The sequence below is a fragment of the Neolamprologus brichardi genome, chromosome 16 (genome assembly GCF_056152115.1).
Source record: "Neolamprologus brichardi isolate AB-2024 chromosome 16, ASM5615211v1, whole genome shotgun sequence".
Lineage (NCBI taxonomy): Eukaryota > Metazoa > Chordata > Actinopteri > Cichliformes > Cichlidae > Neolamprologus > Neolamprologus brichardi.
In genome coordinates this window covers 33215008-33241244 of record NC_142119.1, presented here as the reverse complement: position 1 = coordinate 33241244, position 26237 = coordinate 33215008, and the positions used below count along the sequence as shown (strand labels likewise).

The following is a 26237-nucleotide window of genomic DNA, read 5'->3' as shown; positions in this document are numbered from 1 at the left end:
ACTTTTAAAAAGAAAAACATGGTTTATGACGGGATATTTTTTATTACCGGTGGCTAACTGTGCACCTCAGTTAGCGACATTTAAACTGACATTCATGAGTCCAAATTTAAAACGTGTCACACGCACCATATTGTGCCAGTGAGTAACCAAGCTCTTTATCTAGTGGAGTGGGGATCCAGAGGTGTAGTATAGGAAATAAGCTATTTATGGCATTTTTTGTCTAAAGGATCAGATTGGATGTTGTACAGGGGAACGGTCTGTGATCCCTTCTGCAAAGAGATGAGCTCTTGGCTGGTTGCAGACTAAGGATTTCGTCCCCTATCTGGTAGCAGGAGTGGTTGAAGGGTTGTGGATGTGAGCCAGTCAGTGGCAGATGGGTGATGGAGATTTCAGGGGTGTAGCTGTGGGTAGAGAATTGAGATCCCCGTGTAGCACCAAGCGCTTGGCCCTCTTGTCTAGCCTGCCGTTGCTATCAGCTCATTCTTGTAAGCAGAAATATGAACCATTTAGTTGGATTTCTTTTCTGAAAAGGCCAACAGAAGGAACCAGGTTGTGCATCTTAGCCTCACACAGTGATTTAAAAGACCAAAGGTAAAAAGTGTAGCTGATTTTCTGTGAATATGGAGATGATATGTAGAGACGATGAGTGACGGCTCATAAAATCCAAAGAGACCATAATTTCATCTAAAAATGCCACCCCGGAACATTCTGAGTAGAGCTTCTCATTATCCTTCCAAAGGATGCTTTCCCGCGTCCCCTGGCCCTCGGCAGACTGACAGAACTTCAAAACCTAGTTGAACTAATCAACCATTTTCCAACATGGGTTTTTTTATTCTTGCGTTAAGTTCATTGTCAATTTCCGCCCTCCTTCTCTCTCAGCATCTTGTCTGTGAGCAACAAAACAAAAGTAATTAGTGTCTGTCATCGCTAAAGGCTTCTGTAGCTTCATCTACTTTCCCATGCATACATATGCATACCCAGAGGAGAAGAGAGGAACCTAATGAACTATGTGGGTTTAGAGAGGGCTACAAAGAGAAACCGCAGAGCTCGAGAGTTTGGGAATGGCCCGATGGCTTGTCTTCCACAATATAATACAATGTGCATCTCAAGTCGGCCTGCTTAGCTGGTGAGACAAATTGAATCTACTCTTGCAGTAGTGTCTCCTTGTGTAGTGACAAGTGCAACTGATGCACTCGGAAACAAGTGGGAGAAGGAAATGATCTAGCTCTTCTGTGAAACAATGCATGCCTCCAGTAATAGATTATGACACAAGTCGCGGAAGAAACAGACATTGAAAAATTGCATAGATGCTTGTTGTGTTTATGAAGGATGCTTCTTGTTTCTCAAGCAGCTGTCGGTACTCACTTCAGTAGTCTTGAGTGTTTTTTGTCCTTGACATGTTTTACTCATTGCTTTTATGTATTTATAGTCCGCCTTTCTCTCCTTTTCCTGATGCATGCGCTCAGATTTGCAGACTCTATCCGCGGGATGCTGAAGCTGATCCTGGTGCTGATGCTGGCAGGAGCCTCGCTGGCATCTACGTGGTTCACACTCACCTGTCTGAGCAGCTATACCCACCTGCCCTCCACTTCAGGTGAGTCCACAGCTGCATAAAATCTATGCATACATGTGTCACTCGATTTTTATCCAGTGTGGATGGAAACGTCTTCAGTACATGCAGGTCACAATGACAGGTCTCACAGGCTGTATATCTGCTACATATTCATCAAAACAGTTCATTCATTGATATCACTGTTTGGGCTGCCTTTTCCAAAGCCAAATCAAAAGGCAGAGCAGCATGTCACCCGAAGCCACTAATTTTAGTCATCATCATCCATCATCATTCTCCAAGCCCTGGAACTGCCACTTAGCCCAGACACTGGCAGTCTGCAGCTGCCAGGCTCCATCCACCTGGCATCTCATAGAAGAGGGTGGTATGACACTGCAACAAAATCCGCCAAAACCAGTTATTATCCTAGTGTGGGACGGTCACTAGCATTTAAACACCGATAAGCGTAATCTTTGGTTTCTGAGAACAAGCGAACAGGTTTTGGAGGGAAATGAAATCCTCTATCTGATTTATTACCCATGCAACACAAGTCTGTGGGCCAGAAACCCCAAATTCTAGTATAGTCCCTCAGGAAAATATGCTGTGTTCTTGGGTAGTTGTGATCAATCATGTCTCTTTCCTTCAAGGGATCTTCTTAAACCTGTTAGGAGCTGGTGGCATATAGGCTAATCTTATAACGCGAGGCGCGTGTGCAGCGGCTGCAGCATTTGATTTGAGCTCTTTGGTAGCACTGAATGAAAAGAATCAGCAGGGACAGCTGCCTTTGATGGCTACGCCGTGGCGGTTAGATTCCCAGTCACAGGCAGGCAAGTGGGCACGCTGGGCCCTCAGAGGCACTGTGATTAAAGGGACGTGCAGGCTAATGGGGAGCTCGTTTGGACCAATCTGCTGCGATAAGGGAGATTGAGGGTGCCGTGATGCTCCAGAGGTGACTGCTTAATCTCGCCGCGTATCCGCTCTAATACGAGTTTTACTTTAGGGCCAGCTGAGGTCTGCAGCTGGGACGAGAGTACGCAAGTGCCTAACTTACTGAAACATGGCCTGCAAAGAAGAACAAACACAAACAAACCTGAATTATATTTTCTTTTTCCCCACATAAATCAGCAGGTGTGTCCAGTGCACCCGATTCTCATCATGCACAAAGAGCAAATGAGACGAGCTGTTTATTATATGGACATCTGTGCATTTTGGAAGTAGGAAAAGGAATTTTATTTTTAATGTACTGTTGAAACTGTGAAGAGTTGCATTTTGATTCAGAATGGGAAGTTTTTTTTTTACATTTATGGAAATGCAAACCAAGCGCATTAAAAACACCACCCAGGTCTTAGTTTCAAGTACATGCACTATTATATTTGCACCCTCCACTGAGCACCTGCTACCTTTAAAGTGGGAATAGAATAACGACACAGTAAGGCAGAAAAACACATTTCAAATTGAAGAACTGCCACATTCAGCTAATCAGTGTGACACTTCAGACCAGGTGTAAGTGATGGTGGGCTTGGGGTAGATGTGACTTGTTGTTTGGGTTACAAACTGGCCATTTTCTGTCAATACACCCCCAGTATATTGCTTTTGTTTGTGCTAAATTGCCACCTGAAGGGCTGGCAAATGAAATGTTGTTTTTAGGATGAGGGTTCGTCATAAATCTCAGTGCTGCTGAAAGCAAATGGTCGAGTACGAAGCTGTGGAAGGTGGAATAAATCACTACCGCTGTTCCGTAAAGTTGACCAGTTTGCCATCTTTTTTAAAAAAAATTGCTCATTTGAGGTTTGAAACTCTCTTTCATCAAAGCTTCCAATTAAACTGTAGCTTATTCTGCCCCACTCTCTGTTTTCACAGCAATCCTGTACACTTCCTGCATCCTGGTCGGCATTTTTATTAACAGCAGCGTTCCGATATTCTTCGAGCTGTTCATTGAGACGGTGTACCCAGTCCCTGAAGGCATCACCTGTGGAGTCGTCACTTTCCTGGGTAACCTCGTCACGGGCCTGCTCCTCTTCTTCCTCACCTTTTACTGTAAAGGTATGCTCAAAACATGAATGTTCATTTGTTCATTTAATGCGCTCATTTTCACCCCTATTCTGCCCTCGTTTAGTGTCATGAGGTAAGAACAACACCAGTTAAAGCACTAATTCGTGTACTTTACGAGGCTCTATGAGCAAAAGTGTAATATTCAATTCAATTTTATTTATATAGCGCCAAATCACAACAAAAGTCGCCTCAAGGCGCTTCATAGATACAGAGAAAAACCCAACAATCATATGACCCCCTATGAGCAGCACTTTGGCGACAGTGGGAAGGAAAAACTCCCTTTTAACAGGAAGAAACCTCCAGCAGAACCAGGCTCAGGGAGGGGCGGGGCCAACTGCTGCGACCGGTTGGGGTGAGAGAAGGAAGACAGGATAAAGACATGCTGTGGAAGAGAGACAGAGGTTAATAACAGATATGATTCAATGCAGAGAGGTCTATTAATACATAGTGAGCGAGAAAGGTGACTGGAAAGGAAAAACTCAATGCATCATGGGAATCCCCCGGCAGCCTACGTCTATTGCAGCATAACTAAGGGAGGATTCAGGGTCTCCTGGTCCAGCCCTAACTATATGCTTTAGCAAAAAGGAAAGTTTGAAGCCTAATCTTAAAAGTAGAGATAGTGTCTGTCTCCTGAATCCAAACTGGAAGCTGGTTCCACAGAAGAGGGGCCTGAAAACTGAAGGCTCTGCCTCCCATTCTACTTTTAAATACTCTAGGAACAACAAGTAGGCCTGCAGAGCGAGAGCAAAGTGCTCTAATAGGGTGATATGGTACTACAAGGTCATTAAGATAAGATGGGGCCTGATTATTTAAGACCTTGTATGTGAGGAGCAGGATTTTGAATTCAATTCTGGATTTAACAGGAAGCCAATGAAGGGAAGCCAAAACAGGAGAAATCTGCTCTCTCTTTCTAGTCCCTGTCACCCTGTCAGGACTCTTGCTGCAGCATTTTGGATCAGCTGAAGGCTTTTCAGCGAGTTTTTTGGACATATAGTAGTCATAACAAACAGTTCTCATCTCTGAGAAAACAATACTATCTGTGTTACTGCTCAACAATCCCCTCATGCTTACTTTGAAAGTCCAGTCGTTGCTACACAGCTAGCCCTGCCTCCGTCTTGTCGACTGGGTGAGCATGTTGTTGTTGTTGTTGTTGTTGTTGTTGTTGTGGCAGTCCTTGACATCAGCTGCCTCTTTAGTAAGTTGTTCTGACAGAATGACTTCAACTCCACCATCTTGGACTGCATGTGGCAGCACTAGCCTTTGTTCTGTTCTGGAGCTCCACTGTGATCTCGAGGGTCGGCCTTAGGAGGCGGTAAACACTGGTTTCTGAGGAGAACAAGTACTTCTGCCATCAGCTGCAGGCCAATGCCAAGGAGTTGGAGTTCATTCAGCAGCCCGGATGCTCACTGGAGAGGCATCTGATTACACTGATTGCCTATTTGCTTATAATATATATACGTTACAAAATGATTACGATATTTGCTCGAGACAACTTTATGAACTCCTTAAACTTATTAGGAAATCACAAAGTGTGTGTGCGTGTGCCCCAGTGTGCATGCACATGCTCTTGCCCAGCATGAATAGCATGAAAATCTGATAATTATATCTTCATTAGTGTAGTGGCTTTCAAATGGTGGGGCATGAAGCCTCTGCAGGTGGGGTGCAGACAACCAGGTGAGAAAATGTGAAGTGAAATTAGTTTGCATTTTATTTTTATTTATAATATGTGGAGGGTATAAAAACAAAGAAGCGCTGCTGCTGTTGCACCGACCTTTATTCTATTTTGATTCAATTAAGATGAAGTTGAATCCTTTATTATTATTATTATTATTATTATTATTATTGATATTTGATGGAAAAACTCTGTAAAGAACCTTTTCAGCTTTTGAAGATGGGCATGCCAGAAAGTGTGAAAACTGCTGCATTGGTGTACCATCACTAAGAGCAGTTGTAATTTCTCATAATTAGATGCCAAGTTGGCTTTTGTTTTTGCTTGCTTTGCCCAGTTTCTACTGTAGCCGAACATTAGCTCTGGAGACGGTAGGGCTGCTCAATTAATCGAATTTTAATCTCGATTACGATCTGGGCTTTCAACGATCATTAAAAATGACTGAGCCGATTATTAGCCCCTCCCTCGTGCTTTACTCTCGCGCTGCTCCGTGTGGCAAATCGAGCGCACCTCTCTGCATTTCGAACACGCGTCACAACAATTAAGATCAGCGGTCTCCAACCTTTTTTGCGCCACGGACCGGTTTATGCCCGACAATATTTTCATGGACCGGCCTTTAAGGTGTGGCGGATAAATACAACAAAATAAAACTAGTACCGGTACCGAAAAAAATAAGATTTATTCATAACACACGTGAAAAGACCCAGGAAAACCGAGTAAACGATAAAAACGCTAACAAAATAACGCTGAAAACTGATAAAAACCCTGAAAACTATACATTTCACACCTGAGCCTCAACTCTCGCGGCCCGGTACCAAACAACTCACGGACCGGTCTGAGGCCCGGGGGTTGGGGACCGCTGATTAAGAGGACCCGAGGGAAGCTCGGAAAGCTAAGCAGAAGTTATTTGGAGAGGAGAGTGACTGCTGTTGGTTGAAAAGAGGTAAAAAAAACTTGAGTGGTGTGGAAACATTATGGGTTCGTGGAGTCAGACGTGGATCAAGTAGACACAGTGTGTAAACTTTGCTACAGTGTCGTAGCTGCACCACAGAGCAACACTGCAAAGTTCACTAAACATAGATGTTTACATTTTTCATTTATTTCTTATATTGCAAACATTTGCACTGTTATCAGTATTTGCACTATTTTATATTATTTTTTGACAATCTTTAAAGTCATTATTCAACACATTGTTATTGTTAAATAAATATCATCATATAATCGAGATCTCAATTTCAGTGAAAATAATCGAGATTATCATTTTTGCCATAATCGAGCAGCCCTAGGAGACGGTGTCATTTTTTGACAGCGAGGGGCGAAGAACGGTTTTCTGTTCCTGTAAAGGTTTCTCGCACTTCCCAAAATCTGGAGTTTTCATTGTTTACTAAAATCCATTATAGCCCTATAGACGCAGCAGATAAAAGAGGGGGGGGGGGGGGGGGGGGGGCAGCAGGAAAATTAGGTTTCTGTGCGATTGACGTGTTTAGAACAAAGAGAGAAACTTCCTGCTGAAATTTAGCCAAAGCCTCATCTTTTTGTTGCAGCGTGACAGTTTGATATAATAACCTGCTTCTCTTCGTGGCTTTCACAGGAGGAAGTGAAAGTAAAACAAACCCAAAAGTGTGTTTGCGCCCACATGCATGCATAGGTGCGTGTATTTACAACCACGTGAATGTGTGTTGGTGTGTACACGGGACCATGTTTTTCCCTGTGATCTTTGCCCACCTGCCTTCAGTTTCTCTGCAAGTTTTGTTGTTCAAAGCTCCAATTATCTGCTATTACACATCCATCACAGACAGGCACTTCTGTCACCCTGTTTGTTTGAATGAATACGATATTTTCAGACGCCTATAAATATTTATGGGCTTCTTTTTCAAAGTCTTTCTGATTGCTTCAAGGCTACTGACAGCGGCTGCCTGAAAACTGCATCTCAATCCTGCCTTCTGGGTTGTTTTGCCAGTGCAGAGGGAATACGAATGTTTGACCAGAGGCCCTCGGGATCCACTAACAAGTACAACAACCAGATCATGAAACCTGCTTGCCTTGCTGGGATGGAGGAAAAAAGGCTGTAACGTGATACAGATGGCATTATGGGACAATTTCAAGACTTCAGCTAACGGTTTTCATCCCGGGTTAATCTGTAGGTCGTATTTGAAAATGGTAAAATGTTGCTGTTTTTTTTACTTCTCTTTTCACATTTCCCAAGTGTCAGTAATTTGTTGTGGATTCTTGCTGTGCGGCTGTCATTTCAGGATATTCTTGTTATTTTTTGAGCTGAGATGGCCTCCAGCAATTTAAAATGTGTAACTGAAGCACTGCAGTGCACTTTCACTGACGTGCAAGTTCCTAGTCCATGTTTGAGCACCTCCTGTCTTCTGAGAAATGATTTTGTCAGTTTTAGTTCACAGAACTAAACGTACCTGCTGCTGTCACAACTTTCTTACCCAGATAGATGGTAGAAAAACTCTGAGCTCAGATTGTTTTACTTCCAAGATTACAGCAGCAAAGTAGACATTTGGGACTTCAGTCATCTGATGCAGAGGCCGTTTAAGATGGTCGGGTTTTAAATAAAATTTTACAATTCCAATTTATTTGCTATTAGAAGCAGGTTTTCAGTTGCACCAGTAATGCCGGGCTCACACTGTGCGATTTTGTCAGTCGCGCGATTCAGCTCCTGCTCAAACTGCACGATTGACTCGCAGGGGTTAGAAGTTCGTAGGTCACGATGCAGGTCTCACACTATACGGCCCGATGCTCTGATGCGACCCGAGTGCTCACACTGTGCGTCCATAAAATGAAGGTTATAACAGAAATTCTGTCGCTCGCTCTCCCTCTCTGTCTTTCACTCACACAGACACACCACCGCCATCAACTTTGCTAAATTGCTAATGAAAAACATGATCAGGCAGCTGTGATTGAGCAGCAATGTCCATCCAACTATTTTCACGGTTGTTGTGGTCGTGATAATTTTGTGAGGCCACATCGAAAAGGCTCGGATGAGCTTTCCAAAGTTCTACAAGTACCGCCATCACTTGTGTCCAGATCACACGCTGCACTGCCGTGCTGCGCCCAGTGTTGCCAACTCCTCAGTAAGGAAAATCGCTATTGGCTGTCCTAAAAGTCGCTAGAAGTCGCCAAATGACGTCATCACCTAATTTGCATAATTGGTCATGCTAATGTAATTGTAACCCATGTTGTTGGAGAGAGAAATAACATCGTGGACGAGACATAAAGTGAGTAAAAAACGTCCTAAATGCATTTAGAATTTATTTAGAACTACAAATTAAATTTTTTTAGCAATAATTGTTTTTTGTAATGTCACAATTCCAACCCTGCTCCTTTATCCGGGCTTGGACCGGCAAAAGTGACCTGAAATAGGCACTCTGGTGGAGTAACTTTGTGTGTGTGTGTTTATAAGTAGTTTTAAACCTGATCCACAAAACAGTGTAACAGTAAAAGAAGAACTGACTGCGTTACAGTCAGTGCGGGAGCAGCGGCTTCGCTCATGCGTGATTCATTTGCAGTTCGGATGCACAGGTGTGAACGTCTCCTGCCCTGATAGCAGCTGGGGGAGGACTATCCTCCACCTGTGAGCGCTTTGGCACGGGTGAGGCGCCCATGGCAGCACCGCTGCTTATTGAGAGTAAGAGCGATACACGTTTTCACGTCAAAAAGTCGTCATAAATAAGTCTCCAATAACACCAGAAAAAGTCGCCAGATTTGTCGCTAGTCGCTTTTTTAGAAAAAAAAAAAGTCGCAAAGGGGTCTGAAAACTCGCTAAATATAGCGACAAAGTCGCTAAGTTGGCAACACTGGCTGCGCCGTCTTTTTCGCTGACATTTGTGTTTGCGCGTGCGCAGTGTGAGAAACTGCGGTGACACCCTCACGACCAAGCGATTGATGATCGGGAGCTGGTCGTGAGGTGTTAATCGCTTCTCGTTACCCCACGTATACTACACGATGCACGACGCACGATGAAGGCCAAAATCGGGCTGGTCGCCAAAACGGTCGCACGACTCAAAAATCAGCTCAAAATGGGCCAAAAATCGCACAGTGTGAGCCCGGCATTAGTCAGATGAAGTCTTTTCATAGAAGAAAATATGAATCTATTAGGGGTTTTTTTGTTGTTGTTGTTGTTTTAAATTAGGATAACCGGTGGAGTGTCTCTATATAAGCCAGTGATGAAGCGATGACCTGTCCAGTGTGGACTTTATCCACCCTGTGTCAGCTGTTATAGTCTTCAACCACTCTGCAACACCGAGTTGGATAACCAGTTAAAAAAGATGGATGGAACCGGAAAAGTGTCAGTACAGTAGTAAATCATAGATCACACAGAATTGCTTTGGGTAGAGCAGCTGCACACATGGACACACACACTGATCACAAGAGTAGGACTTATAAAGAATACATGCTGTACCCTCTGCTGATGGACTGCTTTGTCTGTGTGTGTGTGGTCCATTCTTTGCATCTTAATAAAATGCTGCATGTCTATGTGTATGCATAGACATGCATGAGGGAAGGTGTGTGTGTGTGTGTCTGTGTGTGGGTGGGTGAGCTAAAGGGTTTCTGTTGTGCTGAGATGAGTCCTGACAACTTCCTGTGACAGCTGGGGAGAAGATCAAGCTGAGATGATGGAGGCCTTTGCTGCTCTTTTTCTTCACTTCTCACCCTGAAGTTGGGAAGGATGTGTCGGAGTTCTCTTGTCAGTTCTCACTGCTGCAGGCATTTTAATTTGAGTTTGCAGAATCTGTGCCGATTGCCACCTACAGTCTGTTTTACCTGCCAAATTAGCATGAAATCAACCATTGTCTGAGGTCAGATATCATTAGTAAGATAAATTAGCGTGTTGTGCATATAATGATATAAATGGTGTAATTTGGTTGTCGGAAAGTTGGCTGTATAGACGAAGTGAAATATGAGCCTGTGGCCCAGCAATGAGGGGATCTGATGCATAGTTGTTCTTGGCGATTAGGGTTTACCTACAGAAACATTTCCTGATTGCAGTGGGGTCTTCCAGAATTACTGAATAGTTTGAAGTGATGCAAATTATGTTCTTAAACTAAAAGAACACATATATGACTTTTGAACCAATGTGAAGCACTTTACACAATCATTCTCACCATGTCAAATGATGGAGTGCCCTTTCCTTCCATACTTCCAGCAGTTTCAGAGACTTATCGGCTCAACTTTAAGGCACAGTGACACCAGTTTCAGCTTACCACAGATGGGTATCTGTCTGTCTCATCTGACCTAATTACCACATCAGTGCAGAACTGTTCTTTAAATAAAAAGTAATCCTTGCATACAGTACTGTGTCAAAGTCTTGAGGTACTCCTAATTTTTTATATTTTATTAGGTATATTTGTGCAGTGAGTTAAAACATGCATGACGTTACAGCACAGCCTGAACTCTTTGGCAGCTTTCTTGTCATTTCTTTAAGCAGTCTTCAGGAATAGTTCTCCAGGCTTCTTGAAGGACATTCAAAGCTCTTCTTTGGATTTTGGCTGCTTTTTGTTGCATTTTGTGTCATATGGATCCCACATTGCTTCAGTAATGAGATCCAGGATCCTGGGAGCCCAGTTCAATGCTGATAATGTCCCTTCGAGTGTTTTAAAATTCATATGAGTTTGCTGGCAGCACGCTGAGAAATGTTTTTGGCTAATACTTCTTTAGGAATCAGCTTGTTGGTGCAAAAATGCATTTTCATCTTTCCTGTTTCTTTAGCTGAATCTATGAAAAATGTGCTTTAATTGTTTGTTGCTAAGTTGTCTAGTATATGTAGACATAACTAAAGCTACGTTCACTCTGCAGGTCTTGATGCTCAGTTCTGATTTTTTTTTTTTGTCTGCTCGTTCACACTACAAATAAAATGTGACAGCAAACGCGCTCTAGTGTGAACGCTCAAAGCGGCCGCATGCGCAAAAGAAGACGTCACACACAACGCGCTCTGTTTAGACCCAGAGCAACAGTATTGTTTGACTGATTTGCCCTTAATATAAAGACTTCAGACTTCACGTTTCCCAATTTTTGCTTTAAGTTATTTTGTTATTGACATAATAATGTAAATAACCTAATAATGATCCTTATTGCTGTTTTAGAGGAGCGCTGCTTCAAAGGATAGTTGCAGATTTCTGTCAGAATCTGCAGATTATACAGAACAAATAAAATGTTCACGTTTCTCCAACGTTGTCTTCTAAACAGTTTCACTGACATCTACGCCGGATGGCCAGGAAGCGTTCGCGATGTCTTCTCCGGCGCTGATAATTGGCGTCTGTCTTGTGTCACTGACGTAAAAGATGGATTTAATGCGACATGACCATCACACAGCAGTCGCTTTCTGAAACATCAGATATGTATCGGATTCAGTTCTACATACGAAAGTGACCCAGATCTGATTTGAAAATATCGGATTTATGCCGTTCACACTGTCACACCATGATCAGATATGGGTCGCATAGGGTCAAAAAAATCGGATTTGATGCGCTTTCGCCGGCAGTGTGAACGCAGCCTAAGTTCACTATTTAAGTTAGGTGCCTTTTTTTATGCCTGAATGATTTATCGGTCACTGTAAGGTGGATTTAACTCACCTAACACACACACACACACCTCTGAAAATGATCAGGTATAAAGCAGCCAAGAAAAGTCCAATAGAAAACTTTGAAAGTCTTTCATCGGTGTAAATCTACTGTGGGAGAAGTGTCCGATTTGAGTGTGGATATTAAACTGTGACAGTAACCATTGATCTTTAAAATAACAAAAGGCAGGTGGCCGTGTCCTTCCTGGTCTATAAATTGGCAGCACTCTGTTCTGTTTGTTCTCTCGAGCATTATCACTCCTGCAAGAATAAATTTAGATTATTATGTAAATTCCCTTTAGAGTGTTTTAGCGGGCTGGCTAATTGCTCTAATGTCCTTTCTTTACTCTCATATTGTATTTAGCAAGTAATGTGCAAACTTCAAACCCGCTTCACCTTCTGATATTCATGAATATGGTAACTTTCGCCTTTAAAGATGTCCACCTATTCCCAGTTTATTGTTCATTTTAGGGTTTTCCTTTTGGCTGCCCACTGCCTCGTTACGCCTTCTGAATTATAGCTCCTTCTCCCTGAGAGCGAGGGGGCGTTTATGAATTTACCCTCTTGTCCGTTTTAATATCTGTGAGGAGCTGGTCTTGGATCAGTGAGCTCTAACTGGCCTCTTGACTGTCATGTTTTAAAAAATTCCCAAAAGTCTCTGAACCATGTGACTCAGAAACGTGAACGGAGCCTCTGGGCCGTAGATCTGTGCTTGTCCCTCTTTTCCGATTTCATCTGCTGCGCATTTGTGTCATTTTGTAGCGAGCGTGGAGGGGAATGCAAATCAGCAGAGAGGTATTGTGGAGGAAGAGCGTTAGGAGGTGGAGGATGAGTGGAACTTCTGTTGCATAGGAGGAAAACACAAATTATTCACTATTGAGAAATAATTGGCACACTTCTAAGGTCTCAGGGTTTCTTTTCTTTTTCTTTTGGCTAAACTTTATAGTCTCTGAAGTGAAAACGCCTTCGCTGCCTTTTTCAAGCCCCTGTAAAGATGGCGGAGAAGTTAAAAAGAAAAAGGCGAACAACCTTTCCTTGTGTAGGACTCAGTCGTTCCTGAGAGAATAAAAGTTTCATTTGCTGCTTTTCATTTTTGCAACAGTGCCGCACTCATTCTCAGTGATCTCCTTAAGTAAGTGTACTCGCCAACCTGTACGCAGACAGTTGTCATTTTGTGATGGATGGTCTTTACACCAAGCCGAGGTCGCTATCTTCATGCGTGACCCCAATCCTCTCAAACAAAGGCGACGGCCGTAAAGGAGAAGCGAGCTTCATTAATTATACCGCTGCATTGACCTCAATTAAGACTGATTAAGGCCATAAGATGCTTGTCGGCACACGTCGCAGTCTTCATCTGTAGCACCTTTCTGCTGACCGCGGCAGCCGTAGTAATCGGCTGTTATTATGATTAACTGTCCAGTGTTCACAGCGGTGTCCTCAGTGTAGTTCAGTGTAGTTCATGACATCAGCGATCAGTCGGATTGCCATTAATGTCCTGTGATGATGGTCAAGAATGCCATCGGTGCTCGAATCAAAACAATCTGAATAGGTAAGTATTAAAACTTTAGCAGAGTTGAATAACAAGAACATGAGTGTGACCTGTTTATTTATTTGTTTTTGTTTTTGATCCCTCCACAATAGGGCTGCTCAATTAATCGAATTTTAATCTCGATTACGATCTGGGCTTTCAACGATCATTAAAAATGACTGAGCCGATTATTAGCCCCTCCCTCGTGCTTTACTCACGTGCTGCTCCGTGTGGCAAATCGAGCGCACCTCTCTGCATTTCGAACACGTGTCACAACAATTAAGAGCAGCGGTCTCCAACCTTTTTTGTGTCACGGACCGGTTTATGCCCGACAATATTTTCATGGACCGGCCTTTAAGGTGTCGCGGAAAAATACAACAAAATAAAACTAGTACTGGTACCGAAAAAAAAGAAGATTTATTCATAACACACGTGAAAAGACCCAGGAAAACCGAGTAAACGATAAAAACGATAACAAAATAACGCTGAAAACCGATAAAAACCCTGAAAACTATACATTTCACACCTGAGCCTCAACTCTCGCGGCCCGGTACCAAACGACTCACGGACCGGTACCGGTCCGAGGCCCGGGGGTTGGGGACCGCTGATTAAGAGGACCCGAGGGAAGCTCGGAAAGCTAAGCAGAAGTTATTTGGAGAGGAGAGTGACTGCTGCTGGTTGAAAAGAGGTAAAAAAACTTCAGTGGTGTGGAAACATTATGGGTTTGCGGAGTCAGACGTGGATCAAGTAGACACAGTGTGTAAACTTTGCTACAGTGTCGTAGCTGCACCACAGAGCAACACTGCAAAGTTCACTAAACATAGATGTTTACATTTTTCATTTATTTTTTATATTGCAAACATTTGCACTGTTATCAGTATTTGCACTATTTTATATTATTTTTTGACAATCTTTAAAGTCATTATTCAACACATTGTTATTGTTAAATAAATATCGTCAAATAATCGAGATCTCAATTTCAGTGAAAATAATCGTGATTATCATTTTTGCCATAATCGAGCAGCCCTACTCCACAATTCACAAGAATCTCCTCTCACACTTCAGTGCTTAATCAACTTCCAATGAAATCAAAGCCACGTGTATCATTTTCCAACAAGAACTGTTATTCATACGAGCGCTGAGCTCGACTGTAATATTCGTGTGCCCCTCTGCTGCCCGTGCAGAAATGCTGTCGTTAGCATTATTTATGGAATAGTAATGTCTTAAACTGGGTTAGGTCTGGTCAAAAACAAGGTCTTTGGCAGTATTAACACAACTTACAAAATAGCAAATGATCCAGTGGCTTGAAATATAACTTTACCACCTGTTGCATGCTGCTTGTATCCTTGTATACAGGGATCGTGATCTTATTGGCATTTTAGACATGCTGACAGATGTTGTTCATTTACTGCTGCAGAATTTTACGTAGACATGTTGAGACATGTGCTTTTTTTCGATATTATTTCTAATATAATTCAGACTTCAGATCAAAGTGGGCTGTACGTGGCCCACAGCAGACGGGAACATTAGGCAGGAGTAGATTTTGATGTTAGATTGATAGTGTTTGATAGCACAGTACAATGAAAGTCTGTCTTTCACTTTTATTTCCCCCCTTTGCGCCGGAAAACACAAGTCTGTTATAGATAAATGGTTCATCTTTTTTTAAGACTTTCAGGTCTTCATCACTTGATTTTTGAACATTCAGGGCAGAACATCTAAAGATCGACCTCGGCCACTGACATGGATAAATGTCACGTTTTTTGGCGACGGCCATGATAATAAACACCCTCTGGATGTGATCTGAGTTCACAGATCTCTACAGGCCGACACAGTGATGCAATCGTATGACAGAAAATGTATTTATTTATTTTCAACTGATCACCACAATAATGCAACATGATTATTACTGCAGGTGCTGTAATGCTTCTTATCTATTCGTTGCTTCTGAGACTACAAAGATCGGATCAAATGTTTACTCTGCGGTGTCATGTAAACTGTCAGACAATGACACGGTATGTCAACGTGTCCTAATGAGCAGGCTGCATGCTCTGTGAACAGAGGGGCAGACGATGTCATGCTGCACATTTAGTTTTGCTCTGTCGTTGCAGTTACATTTCACCATAGCAGCTCGAATAAACCAGACAAGGTTTGGAAATAAAAAATAAACCCACTGCATTAAGTTTTACGTGTGTGTTTTTAAACTTGGAGCAGTTCGTTCATCCTCATAATGCCATAGCAGCACTGACAGGGACAATTAGTAGGGACCGGTCGAGATACGAGGACAAAAAAGGACGAGAGAGAAAACATTCTTTACAGAAATGGGTTTTACCAGCTCCTCGGCTTCTATTTCATAAAATATTCCCCATCATCACCACCTTCCTCTTAGACAACCTGTTTATCAGTAACTTAAAAACCCCACAAAGTGCTTCAGTGCTGAGTATAAAAGCCTAATAATCAAATGTGTAACAGCATGAGGAAAAGCAGAAGAGGGAATTTATAAAAAAAATCCAAAATACTGTAGAAAAATGATGAAAATGGGTCTCTCCAAGCTTTTTAAGTGTTTCAAAACCATTTCAATTTTATTTATATAGCGCCAAATCACAACAAAAGTCGCCTCAAGGCGCTTCATAGATACAGAGAAAAACCCAACAATCATATGACCCCCTATGAGCAGCACTTTGGCGACAGTGGGAAGGAAAAACTCCCTTTTAACAGGAAGAAACCTCCAGCAGAACCAGGCTCAGGGAGGGGCGGGGCCATCTGCTGTGATTGGTTGGGGTGAGAGAAGGAAGACAGGATAAAGACATGGACACAAACCAATCGTCCTGCAAGTGCTCAGCCTTGAGTTTAAGACAGAAATCAGCTGCTCGCTACGTTGAAGGAAAGTTTGCAGGAATGCAACGCATCTCGCGCCAGAGGAAGCGTTAAGATATTATAATGATCGTTAAAGCAAACAGGTGATCTTACTTTCACGTCTTTCTTTGCTGCTTCCTTTTACTCAATTTTAATCTTCTGCCTTCATCCTCTGCTCCTGAGTTCCCGTTTGCTCACTCAGACTTGAACTCTCCTCCATACTCGGCTTCACGTGCGTCTTTAGGAATCAGAGGAGTAATTGGCCGTTTTCACCACATCACTCGGTTGAATTACTCCGATTGCTAAACTCCACATTAGCATTCGTTTAGGGCCGTGGGCTCAGACCCACACGCTCGCACACTTTGTCTCTAACTTTAAACGGACACGTCTTTGTTGTGTGCACGTGAAGATAGGGAGACAGTTAGACAGAGACTGCAGGTCAGATAAACACAACTCCATTAACCTGCCTCCTTGCCAGGTCTCCTGCTGTCCGACTCGCACGGTTCTGATTAATGAGGCTGATTCAGGAGTCTTGACTTCTCTCTGCAAACACCTTTATCCAATCCCTCAACCCCCCTCTCCCCTCAAGCCCCTTCACCACCTTCCTTTTGCCCCAGTTTATCCTTTACTTTCATCTTCGCACTTCTGGCCGCACATTATTCCTCCTCACGAAAGCGGCAGATCAATCATGTGGATTTGTGTCGTACGGCCAGGACTCATAATTTACCACAAAGAGGCTGCGCCGTGCAGTCCGAGCAGCGAGCTCTTCAAGCATCGATCTGGTCAACTGATTAATGACTTTATGAAAAGGATGCCGACCGGACACGGAGTTGAGCCGGTGTGAGTTGTGACACATTGTCCTGGCGTGTATTCCTGGATTCTGCTGCCTGTTACAACCTGATTTTCTCTATTTACTCTGTCAGCTTCCTGCTTCCACTGCAGCCTGTATCCTGGCTGAGATATTGGCCTTCACCAAGCGGGAAAGATTCAGCCTAACATCTTTGTCAGGACAGAGTCTCAAACACCTGCAACTCGCAGCAGCTTCCCAGCGAGGGCTGCTTAACGCACGTGAAAGGAAGAGTTTATCGATTTGCGTTTTGTCCAGGCTTTAGACTCGCGTTTACGCGCGCGCACGTGCAAGCGTGCATGATGACAATCCGTGGCACGCATCACGGAGGCTGAACAAGCAGAGGTTATGTGTCTGAGTGCCGGTGAGTTAAGATGCCGACGGTTCAGCGGCGGTGCGAGGCTCCCATGTGCCCTCCAGATTCAGCATTATTGCAGACAGCCAGAGCACCTCTCCTGTGGTTAATGGAGCTTGAACAGAGCAGAGAAAATAGAACACCTCATTCTGCACCATGTTTAGGTTCAAGTGTAGGTCAATGATAATAGGGAACACTGCCAATATCATTGAATTATTGAGTGATTATGAAAGACAGCGCAGGCTGCTTCTGTTTTGTGTGGCATGTCAGAAATTCCTGTTGATTAGCCATTAGGGCTGTTAATGCTAATGAATCATTCAATGTCATTTCATGTGAACATCTCCTTTAGGTTTCTGTATATATGTGGAGTCATATTTTATTATAAAGTGTCATATGTAGCGGTTTGTTGCTGTGCACCAGGAGCTCGTCGTGTCCTTTTCAGATTCTTTTTATTTATTTTTTGACGTGACCACCAACACCACAGTCATTTAACCATGACGATAGTGTTAATTGGCCATGATGAGAGCCTAACCAAGATTTTGCTGCAGTTCAGATCAGCTGATATCAAAGCCGACCCTCAGTTTGATGCTCCTTTTGCACATTTAAAAAATCAAATCAAATCAAATCACTTTTATTGTCACATCACATGTGCAGGTACGCTGGTACAGTACATGTGTGCGAGCTTCACAAGCAACAGAGGTGTGCAAAAATACAATAACATAAGAACAAGCAAATATAAGAATGGCTAAATCTGAGAATTATATGAATAAATATATGTACAATATAAGAGTGTATGCATATTACTGTGTGTGTGTACATATTTTACAAATAGAGTAAAAATAAAATAAATAAAATATACAGAGGTTGGTAGTTGGATATTGTGCAAAACAGTGGCATTAATGTACAGTGTGGAGTGCATAATGTTGAAGTTCCAGTAGTGAAGCTGAGGTGTCTATGAAGTGTTCAGCAGTCTGATGGCCTGGTGGAAAAAGCTTCTCTCAGTCTGCTGGTTCGGGACCGGATGCTGCAGAACCTCCTTCCCGATGGAAGTAGTCTGAACAGTTCATGGCTGGGGTGACTGGAGTCCTTGATGATCCTCCCCGCTTTCCTCAGGCACCGCTTCCTGTAGATGTCCTGGAGGGAGGGAACCTCCAATTATTCTTTCAGCACACCGCACTACTCTCTGGAGAGCTTTACGGTTGTAAGCGGTGCTGTTGCCGTACCAGGTGGTGATGCATCCAGTGAGGATGCTCTCAATGGCACAGCGATAGAAGGTCCTGAGGATGCGGGGGCTCATGCCGAATCTTTTCAGTCTCCTGAGAAAGAAGAGGCGCTGCTGCGCCTTCTTCACTGTTTTGTTTATGTGTACTGACCACGTAAGATCCTCAGCCAGATGTACACCAAGGAAGCGGAAGCTGCTCACTCTCTCCACAGCAGCGCCGTTGATGGTGATGGGGGCGTGTACTTCTCTGAACCTCCGGAAGTCCACTATCAACTCTTTGTCTTTGCGACGTTGAGGGTGAGATGGTTGTCTTGACACCAGTGGGTCAGGGCGCTGACCACCTCCCTGTAGGCCGTCTCATCACCGTTGGTGATAAGACCCACCACTGTAGTGTCGTCCGCATGCTTTTTAGGTTGCTTCTTACTCAGCTTATGCTTTCCAGATATGTGCACAGAGGTGAATTGTGGGATCTCTTTTAAATATAGTGGTACTGACTGAAATTTATCAGGAAGCCAAGAGGGAAAAGGTTGAAGAGGCAAATGAGGAATGCACAGTTGTCCCAAACCATTTCGACAGGGGTCTGGTTTAATTAGGCTTAAAGCTCTTTGGTGATTGAACAGAAATCTAACTCGTGCTCGTTCCCTTTCTTGTCTTCATCTAGATGTGTCGTGGCTGAACTGGTGTCTAACTGGCTCCTGTCTCTTCAGCCTCGTCCTCATCCTCTTCTTCAGGGAGTCCTACGATCGCCTCTACCTGGACGTCTTCGTCTCCGTGTGACACTACGAGGATGCAAACGTGCAGCCGAATAATAAAGGACTAAATGATAACTCTCGCACAACGAAGATGAGAAAAGGGAGATGAAGGGCAAGTGAACCACCTGCGCTCTTTTAACACGTAATGTTTTAGGAATAAGCGTGATCTCAATGTTTACTCTTTATAGGTGATCGACTCAACGCCATATGACTATTTAACTCGTTATTACCTCCTTTTGTCTCAGTGTTTGTATGTAAACTAGCTTTTGTGACGGCTTGAGTTTTCTTTACCGGGTACAGCATGACGGACGGTTGTTTATTAACTGATGATGTAACATTTGAAGCTGTAATCAGTGTGCCCCCCCCCCCCCCCCCCCCCATTCCCGCCTTCCTGCCATGCGGCTGTTTGCATCCCTCCTCCTGATCATCATCCCTGCAGAAACTGGACACGCTCGAAATTACAAGCTGCACATCACGGCATCAGAGGTGTGCCCCTAACGAGGGTGGAAAGGGAACGTTTCCTCAGCCAATCAGCAGGCCTGGCTGTACCGGATCTCCTGGTGTTGTTGGCTGTTACAGATGTGCTCGTGGTGAGTTTGCCTGTCAGTGAGAGGCAGGGACTCGCACCCTGTTTTCAGCCTCTCGAGACGAATCTCATGGAAAAATCTCCCAGATTTCGAGACATGAGCCGGGACCAGACACACCTGGAGTCTTCTACCAATCTGCTGCACATGTGGAAGAAATAAATGCTCTGTGATCTGCCTGTTTATAGATAACTGTATCAATTTCTGGGAGGTTTGCTTTTTAATTTGACATTCGTTTGGGTTTTTTTTGTTTTGTTTTTGTTTGTTTTTTTGATCGTTTTTATTCATTTGTTTCCTCAGAAATCTGCCAGTATTTACTGGCAACATCTCAACACTAACAAAGCTAAAGAGTTAAAAAAGAAAAATCATAACAGGATGAAAAGTTCAACCCCTGCTGAGATCCACAAAGATGAGACAGGTTGTTTTATTATACAGACTGGATTACACAAGCTGCTGGTCTCCGAAGCACCAGCGGGTGTTTTGCACCAAACATCTGTCACTTACATTTCTAACTTGTTCATGTTTGTGTCTTTGCCTTGCACATCACTTATGACAGAAGTGTTTGTGTTTTCCTTTAGGTCCTCTAAACAGTTTCCTGGTGCTTTTTTGTCTTTTTCTTTCTTTCACTTTTTTTTTCTTGTACGGAAAAAAAAAAAGGGACGCGTTGCCTTAATTGCCCAGCGCAGTGCGTTCAGCCTCCCTCTCCTCTACACTGTGACTATTTTTTGTGTAAATTTTGTAAAAGGTCATGTTGTTCTGTTTTGTGGCACACGCTCCGGTCACACTGTGGTGTCCCGGGTTTTGGTGATAAATGTTCTGTGGAAAAGAACAAACATGACTGTCAGATATTTCCAGCACCTTATTAAAGAGCATTTTACAAATAATACTGCTGCTGTTCTCCTATTGTTATGCTAATAAAGGTTATTGAAAACGTACCTCTGGATAACTTGTAGCCACCCGACATCAATTTGTGCCAGAGTTAATCTTTGATTTTACTTTCTTTGGCCACTGACCTGTTCATTTGTTGCTTTTTTTTCCTTCACATCAGTCGTTCTCTGACCTTTCCCCAGAGGACACGTGCCTTTGTTCAGAAGCAGATGTTTCCTGTGTTGTGCGCTCACACAGCTTCTTCAAACACTGTGTCCCTCTCACTTTAACACACCCTGTTTAGGCTTTACATACGTTGCACTGTGATCCTGAGTCAAAATGCAGTCTTCAACATTTTGGATCATTACTTGTGCCCCATGCATACAAAACACGGACCATCGCTCATTGAAGTCTGTTTTGAAATCTCTTTTTTAGCATGTTCTTGGGTTGTTTACAACCGTTCTATCGGTTCACACGAACTGAGAGTAGTAGTTATCAACCCACTTTAGCAAGTATATTTGGCAAGGTGCAATTATAAATTGTATAAGCTGAGTCACAAAGATGCAGACCAGCTTGTTATTGTAAGAAACATGCAGGTGAAATGCAAAACTAAAGCTCACACTATGAAGTTGTTTATAGAAAGTAAGTCATGTTATTTTAAAATAACTGCATTAAACATCTCTTCTCTGAATGCAGAACTTATTATAGCTTGAAGCAGATTTCAGTTCAATTCGATTGAATTTTATTTATACACCACTAATTCACAACAGCAGTCACCTCAATCACTTCGGTTGCTTAAAATTTAAAAAATAAAGACCTTACAGCAACAAAAATCTCCAACAATCTAACAATTCCTTATGACCAAGCATTTGGCAGCAGCAGGAAGGAAAATCTCCCCTTTAACAGTGCATATTACTGCGACATTTGGATGGAAAACAACATGACAGCATGGATCTGTCCTGCTCTGCATCAACAGCTAGTGGTGCTGCTGGTGTGAGGGTATTGGGCCTCTTTTCTTGCAACACTTTGGGCCTCTTAGCACTAACCGAGCATCATAGAGAGCCACAGTCTGCCTGAATATTGTTGCTGACCATGTTCATTACTTGTGAGTACAGTGTTCCCATCTTCTGGTGGCTGCTTCTGATAGGATAGCGCACGACATCAATCACAAATACTTGACTTACACAGCTTGTCACACTGGAAAACATAAGATTGTGTTACAAATAAATATTTACTAACATAATAAAACATAAGTTTTTACGTGTTGAGTTGCGGAACTTTATGTGTTCACACTTGTATTGGCGACTGGGCCTTTAAGAAGCAGGTTACATCACACTCTGGTGGGACCTGGACTTGTTTTCTGTTATTCTGGCAGCACAGCAACCTCCATGCACATCATCCTGAGGCAGGAGGAGAGGAAGCTCCCAGGAGGACACCTGCATTCTAGGAAATCTTTCAGTTTTCCTGCTTTTGTCTCTCTTTGGATAAAAATCAGGAAGAAGATGCTTCACCCATTACCTCACTGTTTTTAGAGCCTTACATTACATCCATCCTGCCTGCACGGTCCCCTCCCTCTGGTGGACCAGCTGGGGATGAGCTCATGCTCTGTTGCTGGCGAGAAAAGGTCTCTGGGGCGAGTGTGTATGCTACAGTCATCAGTCTGGTTCCAATTACTATGAGTGGCTCTTCGTGTGAACTAAAAGATGCTGCGATTTATCCCTCTGTACAATATTATTGTACAGAGGGATTATTATTATTATTCTGTTGCGAACTTAAAGCTTTGAGCGATTACCATTGAGACTGGCAGGAGTTGTGACCTGGGCCAAGACCTTTATCAGGGGTCAGATTCACAAAGTGACATAAAAAATAAGTAAAATCAGATTTGATGGTTTTAGGATGGGTGTGCCGTAAAAAATTATTGCACGGCATTTGAAGCAAGCCTGCAGGGACATAAAATGAATCCACTTTACGTCCCTGCTGATCCACGATGATCTGTTCGGTTTTGAAGACACTACCACAGTTAAAATAAATGTACCTTCTTATGCCCGCCTCTCGCACAGCTGGGATAGGCTCCAGCAACCCTGAAAAGGATAAGCGGAAGCGAATGGATGGATGGATAACACAGAGATTTCTTTTTCAAATTAATCAACAACGCAGATTAAGAAAACTCTGAGGTTACTAATTGATACATTTTTTTTTGTCGTGGGTGTGTTTGTTTGTTTGCAGTATCAAAGTCCAAGAAATGGTTCCAAGGGACGGTCGATTACTCGTTACAAGTGGTTGTCCAGCCAAACTGCCGGAGCTGTTTATATAAAAGCAGCTGTTGTTCAGTAAAACGTTATCATGAAACTGGAACACAGAATCGATGTGTACATTGGGGACTTAATGATTCGGTCCCATGTGGAACTTGTGAGGTTGCTCACTTGCAAAGATATGCACAGTCTCTAATTTTGTTAGTTTCATTTTCATAGAGACGGAATAGCAACCAAAAATCTAGAAAAAAACGCATTAACATCTGTTCACAGAATCAACTTCCATTTCAGCCTCTCCTCCATTATGGGCAAGATCAAAGAGCTGCCAAAGGATGTCAAGGACAAGATTATACACCTGTACAAGGCCGGAAGGAGCTACGAGACCATCAGCAAGAAGCTTGGTTTGGAAAACAACCTTCTAGGACCTGACGTCCACATATGAGGACATCACATTTTGGGTTATTTAGACCAAAATACAGAATTTTGCTCTACAAGAGCCTGATATCCACTTACCAGGACATTATACTGCCACTGAAATTTAAAACTAATGTCCTCATATGCGGATTGTCACAGTACTGGGTCGTGTGACCCAGTGTTTGAGTTTTATGTATTTTTTGTATTCATTTTCAATGTAGTTAAATTCTAGGTTGCTGTTCAGACCTTATTTCTTAGTTATTTCTGTCATCTCCGCCTGTACTCAGTCTCCCTGGTTCCTGCGTCTACGTTTCATGTCTATGTGGTTATGTTAAGTTCATGTCATGTTTTATCTCCATGTCTCCGTGTTTCCTGTTTTATTTTGTAAGAGTCTGGTGTTCTTTGTTCATTGTAGTTAGTGTTACTCTCCCCTGTATTGTCATTCGCTGTGTCCCAATTCAGGGTCTGCACGCTTGAAGTACGCATTTCAAGTGCGATTACGTCACCGCCACGCTACGACGGCTGTCCCAATTCGAAGTGTACTTGAAATGCATACTCCAAATGCGCCGTCGATTTCCCCAAATATCAAGCGTGGTCCGGTGCACGCTTCATGGTCCCATATATCCCACAATTCATAGCGCGGCGCTGGGTGTGGATAATTTTGCCGCAAAATACGGCAGAAGGGAGCGGCCGAAGAGTGAACTGTCAAAAGTAAGTACTGAATATGACGTCACTTATTTATGTGCGAATGTTTAATAACAAAGAACATTAAAACATTGCTGTTGGCCACATGTGGCAAAGTTATGTGACACTAGTGATGTTCGTACTTTCAGCGTTAACTTGGCTTTAAAGCCTATATATATATATAGTCCCGTGGTCTCAGCCTCAGATACTCAACTAATCAAAGTGATGTCATGACAAAACATTTTTCTCCTTCATTTCTGTCAAACAAAGCTGTATGTAACGTTTCTCGCGGTTAGTATCATGGTTGCTAGGCAACCTGAACAGCGCGACGAAGGCTAGACCGTCCCATTTCACAAGCCTCTCACTTCCGCACTTCTCGTACTTATAGTACGCGCCGTACGTAGTATGCGTAGTGCACGTACTTCAAGCGTGCAGACCCTGAAATGGGACACAGCGATTGTGTTTCATTCGACTCAGCTGTGTTCTCATGTGTCTCCACTTCCCCTGATCACCTCATGTGTGTATTTAAGTCCTCAGTCTTCCTTTGTTCATCGTCGCGTCGTCTGTGTACCTCCCCGCTGGTCAAGTTAAGTGTTTTTCAGGATTCTGTGCAGTTCATGTTTGCCATTTGGTTTATGTTGTTTTTCATGCAGCCGCACGATGAGGTTCCGTGCAGGTCATGTTCATGTCTCTTTCATCACGCCATTTGGTTCACAGTTTCCATGCATCTGCACAGCATTCTGTTCACAGTGATCACAGTTATTCCTTTCAGTCAGGTTAGTTTTTCCAGTTTAGGTTTTTGGTTAGTTGCAGTCTCTGTCCCTGTTATGTTTTGTCTACTCCCTTCTGCATCAGCCCAAATAAAGGCTCGCTTTCAGTTTAAGTTCACTCCCGTCTCCTCACCTGTGTTCGCGCCTGGGTCCACCACACACACTCTCCACACGGTCTGCCCCCGCTGGCCGTGACAGCGGATCTCATTTTTCTCAGAAACAACAATCACATAAATAAAAATAAAAAAATCAGGTAATTCTTTGTTTTTGTACTCGGCCCTGAAAAGCTTAGAAATATGGTATCTAACCAGATTCTTACTCTGGATGGCATTACCTTGGCCTCCAGTAACACTGTGAGGAACCTTGGAGTCATTTTTGACCAGGACATGTCCTTCAACGCACATATTAAACAAATATGTAAGACTGCGTTCTTCCATTTGCGCAACATCTCTAAAATTAGAAATATCCTGTCTCAGAGTGACGCTGAAAAACTAGTTCATGCATTTATTACTTCCAGGCTGGACGACTGTAATTCATTATTATCAGGATGTCCAAAAAACTCACTGAAAAGCCTTCAGCTAATCCAAAATGCTGCAGCAAGAGTCCTGACAGGGACTAGAAAGAGAGAGCATATTTCTCCTGTTTTGGCTTCCTGTTAAATCCAGAATTGAATTCAAAATCCTGCTCCTCACATACAAGGTCTTAAATAATCAGGCCCCATCTTATCTTAATGACCTTGTAGTACCATATCACCCTATTAGAGCACTTCGCTCTCGCTCTGCAGGCCTACTTGTTGTTCCTAGAGTATTTAAAAGTAGAATGGGAGGGAGAGCCTTCAGTTTTCAGGCCCCTCTTCTGTGGAACCAGCTTCCAGTTTGGATTCAGGAGACAGACACTATCTCTACTTTTAAGATTAGGCTTCAAACTTTCCTTTTTGCTAAAGCATATAGTTAGGGCTGGACCAGGTGACCCTGAATCCTCCCTTAGTTATGCTGCAATAGACGTAGGCTGCCGGGGGATTCCCATGATGCATTGAGTTTTTCCTTTCCAGTCACCTTTCTCACTCACTATGTATTAATAGACTTCTCTTCTCTTCTTCACTTCATGTCTTTTATCCTGTCTTCCTTCTCTCACCCCAACCAATCACAGCAGATGGCCCCGCCCCTCCCTGAGCCTGGTTCTGCCGGAGGTTTCTTCCTGTTAAAAGGGAGTTTTTCCTTCCCACTGTCGCCAAAGTGCTGCTCATAGGGGGTCATATGATTGTT

At 43.1% G+C, this 26237-nt stretch overlaps 1 protein-coding gene across 1 annotated transcript in view; it reads left to right on the top strand.

The window, feature by feature from the left end:
* Window positions 1-19773, top strand: part of slc49a4 (solute carrier family 49 member 4) — a 60137-nt gene extending 40364 nt beyond the window's left edge. The window contains exons 7-9 of the mRNA XM_087830158.1: window positions 1467-1594; window positions 3410-3592; window positions 19311-19773. Of these exons, the coding sequence (XP_087686284.1) occupies window positions 1467-1594; window positions 3410-3592; window positions 19311-19426 (427 nt within the window). The 3' untranslated portion in view covers window positions 19427-19773. The remainder of the gene's footprint in view (window positions 1-1466; window positions 1595-3409; window positions 3593-19310) is intronic.
* The last annotated feature ends 6464 nt before the right edge of the window (window positions 19774-26237 follow it).